The sequence below is a fragment of the Pseudopipra pipra genome, chromosome 1 (assembly GCF_036250125.1).
Source record: "Pseudopipra pipra isolate bDixPip1 chromosome 1, bDixPip1.hap1, whole genome shotgun sequence".
In the NCBI taxonomy this organism is placed as follows: domain Eukaryota; kingdom Metazoa; phylum Chordata; class Aves; order Passeriformes; family Pipridae; genus Pseudopipra; species Pseudopipra pipra.
In genome coordinates this window covers 89,203,863-89,222,684 of record NC_087549.1, presented here as the reverse complement: position 1 = coordinate 89,222,684, position 18,822 = coordinate 89,203,863, and the positions used below count along the sequence as shown (strand labels likewise).

At 40.5% G+C, this 18,822-nt stretch overlaps 1 protein-coding gene and 1 long non-coding RNA gene across 2 annotated transcripts in view; one reads left to right on the top strand and one right to left on the bottom strand.

The window, feature by feature from the left end:
* ELOVL2 (ELOVL fatty acid elongase 2) overlaps positions 1–13,856 on the top strand; it is a 49,642-nt gene extending 35,786 nt beyond the window's left edge. Inside the window, exons 4-8 of the mRNA XM_064664305.1 lie at positions 6,341–6,418; positions 7,587–7,758; positions 9,649–9,773; positions 10,303–10,437; positions 11,047–13,856. Of these exons, the coding sequence (XP_064520375.1) occupies positions 6,341–6,418; positions 7,587–7,758; positions 9,649–9,773; positions 10,303–10,437; positions 11,047–11,175 (639 nt within the window). The 3' untranslated portion in view covers positions 11,176–13,856. The remainder of the gene's footprint in view (positions 1–6,340; positions 6,419–7,586; positions 7,759–9,648; positions 9,774–10,302; positions 10,438–11,046) is intronic.
* On the bottom strand, positions 11,634–18,287 carry LOC135418734 (uncharacterized). Its single transcript, XR_010432635.1, has 2 exons — positions 14,780–18,287; positions 11,634–14,304 (listed from the first exon to the last, which is right to left on the bottom strand). It is a non-coding gene; the product is annotated as an uncharacterized LOC135418734 (long non-coding RNA).
* Between the last annotated feature and the right edge of the window lie 535 nt (positions 18,288–18,822).

Sequence of the window (18,822 nt, the reverse complement as noted above, 5' to 3'; positions counted from 1 at the left end):
TTTTTAGACACTGATAATCTTCTCAGGCATTCCATGCTAAAATTCATTTTAAAAAAAAGTAATTCCCCTCTCCTTCCTGAGACACTGTACTGATTGTTTGGTTAGACTCCCTTGGGATGTGGCCATCAGAAAACTGCTTTTAGAACTGTTTTGTCCAAGTCTAGAGATCCAGGGAGGAGCTGCCATTCACAAGGACTAACAAAAGTCTCCTATGACCAAGGGAAGTGATTCACCACACTTCAAGTTAAACCCTTCTTTTTGCTACATAGACATATTAGACTCCTTTACTTAGTTTAGCAGGACTGCCATTGTTTGAGAACAGTGGCCGGATCAAGTTGTTTTGATTGGCCTGAGGGCTGGAGTGCCTTAGAAAACCCAATAAAACACCATACCCATAATAATGTCAAGGGGCATCTTGCTCTGTTTTTTTTCACAAGAAGGACATAAATGCTCATCCTCCCACTCTACACTTTGAAGAGGAATTTTAATTATTTGAATACTAAGTCTATTATTAGTTACTGGCTTTCCTTCTGAGGTGTTTCCATATAGATAGATGATATACTGGATAGACTATTTCAGTTGGAAGGACCTACAGTGACCACCTAGTCCAACTGCCTGACCACTTCAGGGCTCATCAAAAGTTAAAGCATGCTGCTGAGGGCATTGACCAAACACCTCTTAAAACACTGACTTGGGACTGACCGAGGCTTGGAACTTTGACCACCTCTCTAGAAAGCCTGTTTCAGGGTTTGACCACTCCCATGGTAAAGAAATGCTACCTAGTGTCCAGTCTAAACCTCCCCTGCTGCAGGTTTGAACCATTACCATGTATCCCACCATTCCTGTCTCTGGATCCCAGGGAGAAGAGCTCAGAACTTCTCTCTTCACTTCCCCTCCTCAGGAAGCTGCAGAGAGCAATTGAGGTCACCCCTCAACCTCCTTCTCTCTAAACTAGAGAAGCCCAAAGTCTCAGCTGCTCCTCCCAGGACAGGCTTTCCAGCCCTGTCACGAGCTTTGTTGCCCTCCTCTGGACACATTCAAGGACCTTCACATCCTTCTTGAATTGTGGGTCCAAACTGCACACAGTGCTCAAGGTGAGGCTGCACCAACGCTGAACACAGTGGGATAATCCCCTCTCCTGACCACTGGTTGTGCACCCCAGGACATGGTTTGCCCTCTGGGCTGCCTGGGCACACGCTGCTCACACTTAGCTGCTGCTGATCAGCACCCCCAGATCCCCTTCTGCAGGACTGCTCTCCAGCCACCCCTCCCCCCAGCTTATACTTGTGCCCACATTACTCTGTCCCAGGTGCCGGATCCAACATTTGATCTTGTTGAGTTTCATGCCACTGACGATTGCCCAATGTTCAAATCTATCTAGATACCTCTGCAAGGCCTCTTGTCTCTCAAGAGAGTTGACAGCATCTCCCAATTCCATATCATCAGCAAACCTGATAATGGGGCATTCAACTCTTGCCCCCAGATATATCCAGATTGATATATATGTTGAACCACACTGGCCCTAGAATTGAGCCCGGAGGAACTGTGCTGGTGACCACCAGCCAGATGTAACAGATGCCGATGCCTCATCCTCTGTCTTTCTCTGGCCCCGGGACGAGGGGAAATACCTTGTTGCTTCTAGACATTTTCTCTCTGAGAAGGCCCAACCATGCAGAGACTCAAATAGCACAGAGAAACAGCAGTCAGTAGAAACGAGGATATCCATTCAGAAAGCCACGTTGCTTTCCTTTCTAGCCTATCACTAGAGGTCAGATGCAAGAACAAGTTACAGCTGTGAGACTTTTAAAGTTGAAAGCTTGAAATGAGCAGGGCACAGGCCCCTGGGTCAGGCTCTTGGTGGTTAGTCTGCTACTCAGCAAAATGAGAGGATTATATTGTCTTCTGGTACCTGCTGCCCACCCCCCCCGAAATTTCTGACAGAGGAACCAGCTTTCATTCCTGAACAATGTGATTCCTCACTTAAAAAAATAAGGCATGAGTTGGACTGTTGCAGCAAAACAACTCTCATGAATCTTCATGCTGGTTATACTTGACTAGACAAATAGAAGTCATTTATTGGTGTAAAAACTGGAATCTATTAAGAACAACATTAGGGCAACAGCAAAATATGAAAATATGAAAACTTTACTAATTAACAGGATACTGTTACTTAGCAGAAATTTTTCACAAGGCAGCGCTTTCCTCTTTACGTGATCTGATTTTCCAAATAACTTCAAACAATAAATGTTTTAATACTATTTTCAGGATAGGCTGCCAAGAATGCAAAGAATTCGAAGAATTATTTGCTAGAGGGAGAGAATTTGTGTTTTGAAAGGGAGAGGGGATTTCTCATGTCTTTAATACATCCTGCACTTGCACCATCTCTGTGTGATTAATAATACCAGCTATACAGAACTGTAAGAGTGCTCAGTGTATGAAAGGGAACATTACTGAAACAGTACAAGTAACATATGACCTTGCTATCAGAGGAAAAGAGACCTGATAACAAAATATCTCATGTGAAGGTTCCAGATATGCAGCTGGCTTAGTTAGCACCACTGGGTAAGCTGCTTACCTTCCACATCACTGAGAGCCAACGTGAAAGTCATGGCCTAGGATCACCAGGATTCCATAAAAAGTACTGTTTGCCTTCCAAGTTTCCCCACTACTTATTATTGTTTTAATTTAATTAGGAAATTAGCCAAAAATCTTGAAAATTATCATGCAAAGGAGAAGAGTAAAAACTCAAAGTGAATTCTTCTCTTTTTCCTAAAGGACACACAGTAGTATGTAAGGTGCATGCAACAGAGAATAGAAATGCTGAGCTACAGAAAAGCTGATATGAAAGACTGAGGTTAAAAAAAGTCAGAAAAAGATCTTCACTCTAAGCTGCTGGCTCTTGAAATGCAGACACAAACCAGAGGAAACTCTTCTGCCAAGTAAAATGACCGGGAAATATGCAAACAGAGTGATCTGCAAAATCTGACATTATACAGAATGATGAAAGAATGAACAAGAGAGAGCAGTATTCTTACCCTAAAGTCTGTTCTCCATTTGCATGCTGATCATTTGTAAGGAGTTGCAGATTTCTCAATTACCAAGTTAAAAAACTGTGATGTTGAAAAGAAATATTGATTTTCTTTCTCAGCCTCTAAGGGTTTTTTCATCTCATTTTCCAACAGGGGACCTATGAATGGAATACTTGGAAAAAAAAGCCCAAAACCTTTAGCACTATCAGGAGAGTTCCTAACCTTTAACACAAAAGAAAACAACAGACATAAAAGAATTTTGAAAAATCAATTTATTGTAATTTTAAACAAATCAGAACAGTCGTAAAACAGACTAAACAAAATATCTAAAACAGCAAATTTTCCCAGCAAATTTCTGTGAACCAACATTCACATACTGCAGCAGAAAATTTTATGAGGCCAGGTTTCTTCAGCAAAGCAAAGAAATGAGTTCATTTTAAAAGGAAGAGAAAAATAAGCTGAGAGAGTAAAGTGACTTTGCAATTAGAACCTGAAAAAAGTAGATTCCTACAATGAGATTAAAAGAGATATGAACAATTTGACCATTTTAAGCATAGGAAAAGTATGAATTTACAGATATAGAATGCAATAGGTGAAATTGTTTTCATAAGTCTTGGAAAAAAATGTTACAAAATTGCATGCCTCATAAGGTAAAATTATTTGAGAGCTTTAGATAAAAAATACTATAGGCACATCATATCACAGACCTAAGTTACAAAAAATAACTCAACAAATACAACAAAATTCAATAGTGCATATTTGCAATGAAATCTTATAGTTTCTCAGTAAAATCAGGAGAAAGGGTCCTCTCTACTCTATGCACAAGAATGGAAAAGCAGTTCCCTCTTCTTTATTTGTTGGTAGAGTTTTGGGGGTTTGTGGGTCATAATTTCAATTCCCTGCAATCACAAGGGGTAGAGATGGTTCTGCTATCACTGCTTCCCACCTACACAGCCACTGTGGATTTCATTATAGCTGACTGAAAAAAATAAAACAGCAAGAGGAAATATCATTTACTTCCTGCTCCTATTAGTAGATCTTGCACGGCAGTTTTCTGGCAGAGCTGTTAATATCCACGTTTGAGGCCATCCCTTACAAAGCTTCCAGATGTCACCACTGCAGCCTGCTGGTATCCTGTGTGCTGCCTCCAGATGTGCTCCTGACACTCCAGCACTGTTAGACCATATTGTTCCCAGCCAAGAACAAGATGACAATTCCATTTTCTTCAGCATTTCTCAAGTAACAAGACGGAAGCAAGAACAAATCTGCAACTACAGCCTGTCAATAAGGCTTTGCTTGCCTATTCCAAAAGACTCAGCCTGGAGATCAGTCACGTCTTACTTAGAGGTAAAACCCAAGGCAGACAACTGCACAAAGAAGGCACCAAGAGGAGCTGCCCAGAAAAGCAATCGTGCATTAATGTCTCTTCATCCCTCATGAAGCAACTGTCTAGTGGCAGCTGCAGCATAGGCACAGATCTGGGAACCAAGGACATGCCACAGGAGGGACAGATGGGAAACTGGCATGTCCTCTGCCTCCTACTCAGAGAACAGAAATGACCCCTTTTCCACTCAGCAGCTTTTTGAAAAATAATATGGAAATGAACTGTCATAATTTGCTTTTCTCAAAGCTTTAACTCCTTTCTCTTCAGCACCTCTGCAGGTTGTTGGAGAGGTGCAGCCCATGCCCCACTTCCCACCTGACTGCCACAGCAGGGAAGGGAGAGGAGCCCATGTGTTCCAGCCCTATGTGATTGTAGGCACAACACCCAGGTAGAGGCTAACCTGGCAAGACAAGTTGTGGTTTCATCTGCACTGAGCATTTGTATGAGGAACTCTGGTTGGTTTTTTGTTATTTCCCCTGTTTTTAGATTCTGGTCCCATCCTGTTTGGTTTGGTGAAGTCTGGCACATGCTGCAGGTGAATTCATTGAAACATAGGCTGTTCCAAAAATAAATATTCTTGTTTCAATTGTTATATAGCAGTTATCTAAAAAACACTTACTTATTTTAATCTCTTTCTGCAATCTCTATGGGTTATTTTGGCCACACACATGACCAAAGTTACAGGGACAATCACAGAATTGCAATTCAGAAGAAAAATAGTAAAAGACCCTGGTTCTCCAGGTTTTATTGCATTTTAACATGAATTTATAATAAGCATTCTAGGCTATTTTCTAATTCTCCAGATAATATTATCAATAATATTTTTAATGAATTTAAGCTATTAATTAATTCAGTTTGATCACTGAGAATATTTCTACTTCACTTTTGTATAGGCTATCACACATTCAATACTTTTCAGTGTGAACTGAAGGGAAAAATCATCCCTTCTGTGCTAACACAAATCATCCCCGTGAATGTAGTGCCAGAGTTGAAAGCAATCCACTTCTCTCAGCATCTTGCAATTCTGCGTACAGCACAACAGTTCCATGTATTTCTCCCATCACTGCTCACTGCATCACCTGTAGAGAGTGAGACAGTCCCCAGAACATGAATTGCTCAGCTTGGCCCCAAACCCCAATTTGCACACATTCAAGAATAAACAAGACATTTTCAAAATCAATGGATTCTTCACTGCATTTATAGACAGAGATGATGCTCCCTTTTCCAAAAAGAATGCTGAGTCCTTTAGGTGGTCATTACTACAAAAATATTCTACATCAAAACCCACCATACGGTTTTCTACAAACCTTCTGCTCCATGCCAGTGTGGTATGCTGATATTTCATTTCTCTCTCTGCTTACCAATACGATGTATGCAGAATCTAAGAAATTGCTTGTGTGCCTATTCCTGTCTCCATTCAGCACTATGTCCACTCTTCATTACTTCCTCCAGCATTTAACAGTGTAGGATAGAGACGTGTATGGCATTAAGAAATGTTTCTCCCCTTGCACTACTGTGGATTTGCCTTCTGTTTGCTTGCTTGGCCTGAGGGAATTTTTCTCAAGCAGCATTTTGGACAAGTAGTTGTGTTAAACTCTATCGACACCACTTCAGGAGAGAGATACAATGTTCAAGCATAAGCTTTGGAGCAAGGATCATTGCATTAAGTAATGAGAGATTTAATGGATGCCTTCAAGAAATGGAATAGGTGTACACTGAAATGGTGTATCTCCAACACAACTGATGTCTTTCCTATTTTAAAATAGAAAATATTAGCAAGTTATTTGGTTTAAGAGCATCAGTTAACAAAAGAAGTGGGTATCTACTGTACTTCCATGCTGCTTTTTCCAATAAACACAGAACAACTGCAGGGGTAAAAACTGCTCCATCTGTTCATGAACATAATTCCTCTGTTTTCTCTTTCCAGCTCATCCTTGCCACATGGGAAGGCGGCTACAACTTGCAGTGCCAGAACCTCCACAGTGCAGGGGAGGCCGACATCCGGGTGAGAGACAGCAGCAGCTCAACCCTCAACATCTGCAGCAATCCTTCCCTCCATGTCCCTGATGCAACACCTCTGCATTCAAGGAGGTTATAAGGATGCTATCAGTAACATCTTTGACATGATAATTTTAATCTGGTTGTTCAATAGCTGGTAGCCCAAGCAGTTTAATATTTGGTTCAATATAAATGCATCCCTGCAGTGGAAAGCACAATAGGACATATTTTGAAAAGCCACATATCAAGACCTGTAGTCACAACAGTTTTGCCTGACTATTAAAACAGAGAATTAGATTCTTTAAAAACTTTGAACAAAGATAAAAGATCTAAAAGGTAAGTCTTGTTGGGCTGTACTTGGACACTGATTTAAGCCCAGCTGTAAACTCTGCAAACCTGCAGGGACATTTTGCTGGCTTGACTCATCTCTAGTTTCAGCCCTTATTTCTGCATCACAGCAATTCCATGTATTAACCTTCTTTCATTCCCCATATCAGGTTTATTTTCCATATCACATTAGAGCTCAAGGGCAGAAAGATTGGTTAACTTATATAATTTCCCCCAACCCTTAAAATTTGCCTGTGTTATGGCAAGGAAAAGGTTAGTTAAATACCTTTTCCCATCAACAAGGTGTTTTCCCCCTTTCTATCTATCTTTAACTGTCCTAGGACATATCCTGAGCTCTGATAAAAAGTCTTTGCTCTAGAGGAAGATATATTTCATTATACTGAGTATTGAATTTAGATTTTTAAAAGGAAGCTGGCAACAAAATCTTTTCAGTGCCAAAAAAAATATGAATGGTAGCATCCTTAAAAAAGGACAAACAACAAAACACCAAAAAACCCCCAAAACCAAGAAACCCACAACCCACAAAACTGTACCTTTGAAAAAGAAAAAAAGCCAAGCAACTAGAAAATGCTACCTCAAAGTTTATATTTCTTAAATTATATTGATAATCATGTATTTATACAATCACATAAAAGATGTGCAGTTTTTTTCAAAATGCTTCACTGAAAAGGGAAATAAAATCGAAGCCAGAGCTTGTGCTTCACCTTCAATAGCATGTTAATGCCTTCTGAGAAGTTGCATGCCTAGGGTCTGAAGAAATACAGTAATACTTAAGCTCTTGTATGGATAGATATTGATTTCCTGCTCCTTTGTTCTTGCTTGTACAGGTAGCCAAGGTGCTGTGGTGGTATTATTTTTCCAAAGTAATTGAATTCATGGACACTATCTTCTTTGTACTGAGAAAGAAAAGCAGCCAGATCACCTTCCTTCATGTGTATCACCATGCCACTATGTTTAACATTTGGTGGTGTGTTCTGAACTGGATACCTTGTGGGCAAAGTAAGTGTTTGTTTCTTAACCTGGGGTATAAGTCAGCTGTGGCTGGAGGGGAATCACATCACAGTGCAAAGGAAGTGTGTCACTGTGTGATGTGATAGCACCTTTAAGGTTCACAGCCTTTCAGAACTGCTGATCACCTGCAGTCTGTAGTAAAATTAAAAGCATGGCTAAAAGTTTAGGCCAAAAATACCTGAATGTTAGGACCTAGATTTTCTACTTAGCCACCACAACCTGTCATAGTTACTTCTTTTCAAACCACTTTTAAGAGCAACATTACTGAGTAGTGCACCAGAGTGATCACATACAAGATCTACTCCAAAAGCTGTGTAGGAAGGAATCATGATCCTAGTAAAGTTGGTATCAATCACAACTGCAATCAGCAGCACTTTTACAGGTTTGATTCCTGTATGCATCAATTGACACTCTGCTTTAGCAAAATACTTTACTTGCTAATCACTAATTAAAATAACAGTTTGAGTTTGTCCTGTTTTGTACGAGAACACATCTCATTCAGGCAGTAAAACCACTGGATAGCTAGAAGTGATCAATACAATCTAGTATTCCATGTAGAAATAGCAGCATCCTTTGCCTTATTGTATTTTGGGTTCAAAATATTTCACAAAAGTAATCTCTAAACTACTTGGCTCTTAGAAGGATACTGTAATTGTCATCATATTCCCTGTTGAGAAGGGGAAGATTTATGGTGCCATAGACTGATCACTTGGTATTTGTGTGAGTCCAAACAATAGGGAACTACTTCAGCTCTCTTACAACATGCACAGTTTTCCAGGCCTCCACACCACATCCTGTGGAAGGTATTGTCACAGTTGAGAAGAAAAACAGTTTTCTGCTCTTCTACTAAAGGGACTCACCTCAATCTATTGTAATATTTTGTAAAGAAACTAGTTGCAGGTGTTTTTCAGAACCAAAAGCAGAATTCATATTCGTTGGCACTTACTATGGGCAGCACAAAATCAAAGTAAATCACTGTTATAGGTAGAAGCAGGGATCAAGGATTTCATAGCAAATCTAGAAATAGGAGCTATTTCTAGAGGTCTAAACAAATTAATGGGGGTTTGTGCTTTCTAATGTGTCTGAACCTGGTCCCCACAGTTTGCACTAGTTTTGCATTACTATAATTAAGGGATTGGAAAATCAGTAGCTAAGTAATTAATCAGTGAAAAAATCAGAACTGGCAAGACTGTCTTGTTGTACCACTGCCATCAAACACATGAGGATACAGCAGAGTAATGCTGCTACTTCTCTGTAGTCTGTAAAGTACAGAGGGTAATTAACTTGCCCTAGAACTAGTATTTACCAAGTGTAGCTAATAAAAGCAGCAAGGTATTATCTGGGATCAAATTCTGCAAATCTGCGTCTAGCAGAAAAGTCATTGAAGAGAATGAGCGATGCTCAAACACAGCCACAAGGGGCTAGTTTAATTCAGAGCAAAGCTCTTGCTCACTGCATCAGAGAGCAGGAGCATGAATGCCTCCCAGGGCTTTAAGCTGCCATACTAGCAGCAAAGTCATCCACAGCAGTGTTTAAAGCTTACCCAAATAATGGGGAGACTCATAGCAAGAAGAAGGTTGGGAGGGAAAGAAAAAAATAGCCTGTAAACTACAGAATAGAAAAAAAAAAAACAAAAACGGAGAAGAAAAATAGGGAATAAAAATACAATAGTCAGCATAAGAAAAACCATGTAAGAAGTATCATTCAGTTTGTCATATGCCCCTAGGACAGCATCTCTACACATCAGGAATGTTTTTAGCAAGGGATAAGCATGAAAGGAATACTTAGCATATGGAAGAGATATCACAAGCAATAATATCTTCTCTCACTTTTTAGCAGTTGGTATATAAAAATTTTCTCCCTGGTGGATTTTTACAGGTTTCTTTGGACCCACTTTGAATAGCTTTATCCATGTGCTTATGTACTCTTACTACGGACTGTCAGTCATCCCATCCATGCGCAAGTATCTCTGGTGGAAGAAATACCTCACTCAGGCACAACTGGTATGTATCTATTTTACTTTCAATTTAGCTACCAGAAATGCTTCAAAATGTGAGAGAGGATGAAATGAACTATGAAAAAACATTGTTATTTACAGAACTAAGCCAGTTAGAATTGAACTATCATACAGCATAAGTCACTAGTGCAGCCTGATATAACTTAAAGAAAATGATGTTCAGAAATTATTTCTACAATACAGTAGAAATACCTCAATCCACAAAATTCTGTTATTTTTGAACTCTTTCATAGAAAAGCTTCTTAATCACAGAAAAACTGATTTAAAAGTGATAAAAACCATCTAACAGAGCCACCTCCACCCAGCTCCAAGACCTTTGATTCCTTGCTTTTCTTTTAATTTCATAAGAGTGCCATTTTAACCTAACCCTCACAATACATTCAGAGGTTAGAAAGGGATAGTTTTCAAGAGTACTCAAATTTTCAAAGAGCAGGACTAGTGGACACTGCTGCATCTGATTTAGCTAGCACTGACCCTTTCTCAGCAAATAGTCATGAGTTATCTTCCCTCCACAGATCCAGTTTCTGCTCACTATTGTGCACACACTTAGTGCAGCTGTGAAGCCATGTGGATTCCCATTTGGCTGCCTCATGTTCCAGTCCTCCTACATGGCCACACTGGTCATTCTCTTTATAAACTTCTACATTAAGGTAAGCACTTTTCCAAGAGGTCCCTGACAAGACTGGGGAAAATATAACTTTTTGGATAGCAGTATTGATGGACTCAGATGTAGAATGAGCATCAGGACTTAAAATGTGTTTGTATTAAAATATATGTCACTTAATGATAGATATAGTAATGCCTGTGAGAGAGTTATTCAGTAATAACCTCCTCATTGCAGCTCAGCTCTTCAGCACTTGTATAACAAGTCAGGTACCACATTCAATACTTAAAAGGTCTGAGTTTGCTTTGTTGCATAACTTTTTGAGTCTTTCTCAGTCCTTAGAAAAAAAGAAACAAACAACTCTGCATTGTTTACTTCAACCTCATTTAGTAGGGGCTGCTCCAGCCTGCCTGCATACATAGAGCTTTTAGTTTAAAGGCTTGAAATCTCTTTTGACATCAAGTATTACGGTAATACTAGTAAAGTAACATCACCCACAGCAATGAAAAGAGTACAGTACCCTTAATGCAGTCTGAAGCAAATATATACATCTGCATCAAAAAACACCAGACAACTTCATTTACAGTTAACAATAAGTAGTGTTTGGGGGCCACTAAATAAATCCAAGTGTTTACTTTGGATTTTGCTTTTACAGACATACCGGAAAGCTCCTTCAAGAACAGCTATAAAGGAAACCCCTGTCACAACAGAAATCAAGAATGGTTTTCATAAGGACTACTTTGCTGCTGCCAATGGATTCCAGAACAATAAGAAGGCACAATAAGTACAGTCTTTCCTATGACCTTTTTTCCTAAAAAAATAAAAAAGAAGAAAAAAGACTGAATTACAAGCTTTAGCTTAAAACCTATTTGATTACATTTATCAGTTCTTTGTACCAGACACTTATTAATGTACTGCTATTTAGGTTTTAACAAAGTGAGTAGGATTACTTGTCTTGTCAAAGATCACCATCAGAACATAGAAAGCCAAGATCTTTCTCATATGAAGAAGAAAACCTTTCTGATCTCTCATGCTGACACAAAAACGCCTTATGAAACACTTGATGGATAAATCCATCAATGCCTTCAAAAGGTTAGGACTCTGTTCAGACTAAAACAGTGAGCACCTTCTGTGCATGTGAGAGGTCTTGAGGCAAGGCTTCACAGTGCACTCAATGCATCCAGCTAAACTGTGGCCAAGGTCAGGAAAATAAAGAGGGTAGAGGGAAAGGTGAGAATCATACCTTTTCCATCACCATACCCCTCTTTTCTTCTTCTCAGCCATTCCCCAAAGCACATTCCCTCCCTGTGGACACCAGCAAGGAGCCCTTTGATCCTGTGGGAGGCCTAGGGAAGAACATGAGAGAGGGCAGAGCCCAGGTGCACCATCCCATAGTTAACAGACAGATGTGCACAGCACTCAACTTTCTTGACATATGTGCAACCTGATTCAAATGCCAGGAAGGCTGGCAGAAGCTTGCTGTTTCAGGGGGCTGCAGTGGAAGTCCTTGGGACTGCCCAGTATTGTATTCTGAATACAGAGCAAAAAAAGTCACTTTGGATACACTAATTATTAGGAGTTCTGAGGAAACGGATGTTGAAAGAAGTAGGGGCTTAGCAAATTAAAGAAGATAAATCCTGAGTGTAAATGTGTAAAAGTTAATCCTATACAAACACTGCTGATTTGAAGCAAACTGACATGCCACATATTAATAGACTGGAAGTTGCAGGAAATCTTAAAAGTGGATTCAGCAACAAGCAAAGCATATTGTACAGGAATTTCTGTGCCAGGTGGACCTTTTTCAGACTGGTCTCTGACTGAAGAAACAGGTGGGACTTAGGCATAATCCTCTGAAGGGAAAGCAAGGAGATACTGTCTGCAGCTGTAAAGTTGTCTCTCTCACAACAGCCTGCCACATTCCATGCTGCTTCAGTTAGCTGCATTTTCCCCTCCCCACCCCTTGAATGGTTAGAAATTCAAAATATTCAAGGTTGACATTGTGGATCTGCCCTCACCCTTTTCTCACTTAGCCCACTCCATTTCTCTACTAAAAATAGACACAGACTTTTTTCCCCTCTCAATTTTTCACAGTGAAGTAATTGTGGTCACTTCCATTCTCATGTGTATAAATTCTCTCAAAAAACCCCACCTGTCAGTCACCCAGCCCAGTAAGCCCCTTGGAATGAAGCAGTTCTGTAAAGAAAACTTGTCCTCTCACTCCTGTCACCTTGCAGGGTCCCAGGGCAGGAGGGGGACAAACCACACACACAGCCAGCACAGAGGGACCAAAAAGCCACAGAGGATGTCCCAAACCGTGCTTTTCAATTCTTTTCCACTTCTAGAGGGTCAGTTATCCCCTCTAGACATCCTCATCTAGATGATCTGTCATCAGGGGCTCTGGGAGACCGCAGGTGCAAAGACAGGAGGAAGGTTTGTTCCAGGGAGGAGTATGGACACAGGGCAGCCAGCCTCATCAGGAGCAGCCTGGGAAACTGCAGCCATGCAGTCTCGTGGACAGAAAGGAAAAGGGGTGAGGAAGTGGCACAGTACGGGGGGAAGAACAGACAGGTTTGTCCAGCAAAAGCAAGAGGATAAAATGGCATGAAGAAGGGTGTCTTGGGTCAGCGTTCAGTTTGAATGTGATGGCTACAAAACATCACTGTCTGAAAGTCAGTGTTTTGCTTTATTTAACATTCAATAAAGAGGGAAAGCAGCAATTAAAAAAAAAAAAAAAAAAAAAAGCCTGGACACTGCATGCATATACTATTTCTCATTAGCCCTTCCAGAACCTTTTCTTTCTAGGCCTTTCTGATTGATACTGTAAAACTCCCACATTGTAAGAAATTTGTGGGTTTCACTGAAAGTGTTCTACATGGCCATAAGTAAATGGGAAGCTTCAGGGCTCTGCAGACATCAACTTGATACTGGAAACCGGGGCAAAGGCAGAGGACTTTGAAAGAGCTGACAAGACAGTGCACAAGGCAACTAGCTGAACCATTCATCTAAGGCAGGCAAGAAAAGGGTTGTGTGTCTCAGCACAGATTTTAGGCCGAGTGGAGTCCATAATCTTTTGATGGCAAAGCGTGCATTTGACTATCAAGGTGGGCAGCGTCAGCACGCTAAGTGTTAAAGTTTACTACGGCAATCAAACCCACACATATTGTCTTTTGTTTTGTGGAAACCTCATTCAAAAGAAAAGGAAATAAATAAATGCCTTACTTGAAATTCAAAGGGCTGGGGAAAAAAAAAAGAAAAAGAAAAAAAAAAAAAAGGAAAAATAACTGAGGCGGTCTCACCTTGCAGATCCAGAGCAGCCAGGAAGGCTGGAATCAGGTATGTTTAAAATTCTTGAGATATGTCTTAACATCTTCAAAATGCCGCAACTTTGAAGAAAGAGAAGCATTGACTTTTTAAACTGATTTTCCTGTAACACGTAACACTGTAAATAAACAAATTTTACTATCAGACTGTCTCCACTCCTCTTTAAGGCATCAAATTGCTGGAAACTGGTTACTTTTTCAAACTGCTTGAGACTGTTTTCTCAAACTTTTTCAGAAAGTTCTCAGGACATTCACTTCAGACCGAGAAACAACATCCACAACTTTACACACCACCTTCGCTGGTGTTCATGTAAAGTTTCCCTGTGGTTTTTTTGTCCCGCTAACTGTAAAAACTTGGTTTTTGAACAAAGGTAATACTGCAATAACTTGTTTGTTCAAAGCTTGTACTTGCCTATCAAGTCATCCTTTATTTCTCAGATTGCTTTCAATTGGAATCTGATGGTAGTAAACAGAGGAGAGACAATGGAGAAAGCAATCTCAAAAATAACATTTCTTTCAGCTTGAGAATACAGACATAGGAGAAGAGATGCAAATACTTGACCTTGCTGGTTTGGGCTCACCAAAGGGTATGTCTGCAGAGAAAGGGAAGTAAAGGAGAAAGCTACTGAGTTTGATTCACTGGGTTTGGATGTAAGTAACTTCCCAAAGGAAGAGGAGGAAGGAATGAGCGTTACTAAAGACCATTCCAAGAACACTGAAATTAAAGAAGATATATCAGACTTCTGGTTAGTGCCAAGACTCAGCTTTGCAAGGTTTTTCTTAGAGTCTGGTTTTAAGTAATGCTTTCTTAACTCTTCCTCGTGATAAAAAACCTGTATGACCAGGTTGCTGTGTTTGATTCCAGTATACAAAAGCTCTCAACTGTTCCTAGAAACGTGTCTATTTTCCAGTGCAGTTCTCTTTTAGACACAGTCTAAAAGACACAGTCCTACTGCTTGCAGAAGCAGGACTGTCCCAGTGTGCTCCAGTCAATATCATCACACTCTACTGACAAGTAGGGCAAGCTGTCCCAAGGCCAGGGCAAACACAGATACACAGTTCCTCTACCTGTTTCCAGCCACAGAGGACATCATTTTCTTTGGCTTTGTACAGCCTTGACATTCGGTAACTGTAGCCCTCTGGACCTTGGAGGGACCATTGCGCCAGTACAGAATGTGCAGGTAAACAAGCACTTGGCACAGCATCACCCCCTGAAAGAGATACAGCATGAAGATAGCAGGGGTTATAACCAGTTTAACATTAAACTCTGTTTAGACCTTAAAATGCATAAAGCAGTTGTCCTTAACGCGCACTTTGTTAAGTGCTCATTTCTTTTTCTGATGCACGTGTTTTGCATCTCAGGATCCACATCCTCTTTGTTGTTCTGGCTCAGAAGTGTTAAGGAAACTGAACAGGTTGAAAATTGAGCTATATCCGTTTGCACCGAAAGGAAGAAAATAAAAGAAATATCTAGATTAATAACACTCTTAAAAGTGTAAGTGAGAAGGAAAAGGAAACATGCCAAGGTCAACTACCTACCTCCCAAAATGAAACATTACGGTAACCCAGTTACAGGTCTGTTGTAGAAACCAAATGCACTTTAGACCTTCAGCAGGTTTAGGCTCAGTCATGCTTGATTGACCCAACAATGCAGGAAGTTGTATGAGATGGACTGTTCAAGGTCAGAAAAAGTCATTCCTGTCCCAGATGTTGTCTCCAAACAGTACTGCTACCGACTACAGATGGAAAGACCATCAGTAAAGTCCAAAATTTTCACCTCAGGCAGTTTATGGGTTACCAAGCTGGAACTCACTGAGCTCAAAAGCTGAAGTTTTTCATATAAAGGGATAGAAAGAGAAGTGCAGGAGTAGAAGGTATCTAAGTCCTATGACAACCCTTTCTGCTCTCCCACACCCATCACTAAAAGCAGCTTCTTAGGGTTTAGACTTTTCCAATGAAACAGTTAAAAGCAAGTATAGATGCATACAACATTTTTAATAAGTAAGGAACCCTGATCTTTCCTTTATCCATGCCTTTTGAAGTGCTCAACACTCACCTTCTAAGCATTATAGTCACAGGTTACAGAATGGCTTTGCAGAATTCAGCATATAAGAACAGCCACAGTGTGGCCAGCTCATCTCAATTCTTAGGTCTGCTTCACATCAAGCACCTTAATAGCCCTGGTTGCATCACCATGTTTGGCCAGGTCATGAGGAATAAAACCATGGAATGTAGACATTTAGGTGGGAACTAGTAGAAGGCTCACCTTGGTACTGGGAGTAACATCACAAAAAGCATCCCTTTACTTTCACCAGTGTGAATTGTAGATTACAATAAAAAGCAACAGGGCAGTTTAAGTCTTATCACACCCCTAGGGCTAGGACCTTGCATTACTACTCAGGTAGTAAAAGCCACAAATTTAGGACCGGGTACAGCCAGGCAATAGGAAGACATCCTCAGATTATTCAGGCTAATATCTTAAAGCCTGTTTTGATTAATGTCGCTTTGGTGCCACCACAGCAAACCATCACACTAGTGGGACAGAGGATGCTGAAAATTTTGCTACTGGGATGCAAAACTAAAGAGTATTATCAGACAGAAGCAGAGCTGTTCACAGAATTTAAAGCTTCATCTCTCAAAATTCACTTTGACTGAGTGCTTTGAGAGCCTAGATTTTCAAACAGCACCTGTAAAGACCTTAAAGACACTGAAAAGCAGCAGGAGGGTGCAGCATAGTCAGGGCCAGGCTGCAAAGAAACAAACACAAACTACTGAATGTGAAATCAGGGTTACAGCCCTTAACATTGTGAATAGGAGAAGGAAGACCAGTGGATCTGGAGCTTTGGAAAGGGCAGCATTGAAGCAGTCTTTTCTTTTAAACCATACTAGAAGGAAAGCACCAACCACCCCTTGACGTGGTTAAACAAGTTTCATCTCATGTCAACTCCAGTCAGGAGTACTAAGCTAAAGGAATAGGCATAAAATGGTAAAGCAATAGCAACAGCAGCTTCTTCTTGTTTTCTGTGCTGGCGCTAGCCTGCATGACCTTGTCAAGAAGGAACAGCATCACCCCGCTGTTTCAGTGGTGAAACAAACCCTGTCAGGGTTTGGGCTTTTGTTATGAAGGTACATTATGTGCAGGGGAAGATTCCCTCGACTCTAACCCACACAGTAATCTGAGGTTGGTTTGTAAGGTAAGTAGATAGAAACCCAAAGCTTGGAAACATGGTATGTTCCTACAAATTCATTACAGTGCCCTAGCATTATAATGCTGTGTCTGCAACAGTTTGTGAAGAGCAATATCACTTGGGGAACTCTGTCAAAGCATAGGGAAAATATTACATCGCATGGTTTATCTGTGGCTTGCTTTCAAGAGACTTCTGATGCCATTTTGTCTAATCCTAGCACTGGTCACTGTACTTTGAACTCTCCTTGAAGCCAAAAGTCACTGGTTGCAGAAATACTTTCTCCAGCCTCACTTGCCATTTTCTCTTCAATGCTCCAAATTTCTTGCCCTCCACAGTCTCCAGTTTGCCATCAGGCATCTGGCTAGTAGATTCCTCTCAGCTTTCAACTTTGCAGCCCAGAATTGAGTGGCAATGGTGTAAAGGCAGCAGTTCCCCCACTGCTGCTGCACACAGGAAAGGCTATGCCTAACACATCCCATGCAAGGAACACAGGACTCTAGAGTACCTTTCCAGCCATGCGCAGTGCATCATTTTGAAGAAAACGAGATTGTTATTCTATGCAAACAATATTTTACTTAGAATCAATCAGCAGAACACTCAAAGTAAGGCAGTATATCCATCAGTTTGGTGGACAAATCATTATCTTTAGATAATTTTTTAAATTTCTTTTATATGTAAGGGACCCATCTTGCAACTTTTCAGAAAAAGTTGTTATCAACACAGGGATCATAACTGGACCACTTAGCAGTGTATATTCTTTTTAGGTAAAAAAAAAAAAGGCTCAATGTCAATGTTTTTTTCCTCCCCTTTTTTCTTTGCATTTAAAATAAATTGACATCCTTCACAGAACCATCTTCTCTATGCTGCATACACAAGGTGTTCAAAATTTAAGAGTAATAATGAATTCAGGGGGTTGCTAGTCAGAAGGAACCACGACCACATTGCTTTCTTCTGCCTTCTTCATTGGGTGTTCATACTGCAGGGAAGAACAAAAAAAATTAAGAAAGCATTTCAAAAGCTTATACAAACATAGAAATAGTACAAGACAAGAAACTGCAAAGGTCCTGGAAGCACATTTAGACTCAGCTTTTAATTCTCAAGCACCTATCCTCAAACAAGTGCTGCAGGATGAGCAGCTCCCATGACATGTTTGCCCCTTTCTCAGCCCTGCTCTCTCTCTAAAAGTGTCCTTCTCCAGTGGCACCTCTGTCCCTCAGCAACTCAATGCTCATAATGGAAACCTTTCCCTTTGGAAAGGCTCAGGATTCCAGCTTTAACAGCTAAAAGAAACAAGCCATTGCTTTTCAGCATGTTTTCTAAAAATCCCAGTCCCAGTCCCCTGGGGCGACCACAGTTGTTCCTTCAAGCAGGGAGCTTTCTTCAGCCCTATGCAGCACAGACACGTGGCATTACACACATCGTAGTAATCCACTGCTCTTATTGCAGGAATGCTAGACTCTCAAAGACATCAGACCTGTGCATGAAAGCTGGAACAGCAGCAGTAGAAGAAAATACATGCCCACGTGATGGGGTGAACCTGATAGAAACTAAGCATTGTATCGAAGTTAGCAAAGTATTCAGCTTAACTATAAATTCAAACAAGGGCATAAGTTAGTGATTAGACTCTGAAGAGTTTAAGAATTTCAACAGATATTTAACCAGGATACAAGGTAAACAAAAAAAATTAATTTTTAGAAATTAAACTTGAAGGCATCAAGGCTAGAAGTTGCCAGACTCAAAGAGCAGGTGAAAGAAAGCATGCAAGGTGCTGCTAAACTGCAGAGCTCTTAGTCACAGGTTTTCATGGATGGACAACTCCAAGGCCAAATGCATTAAGAACAACTAACTGCACAGAAACCACCCTTAGGATGAACAAATCCCCAAATTGTGAACCCAGGAGAAGCATCACAATCTCATAGTCCT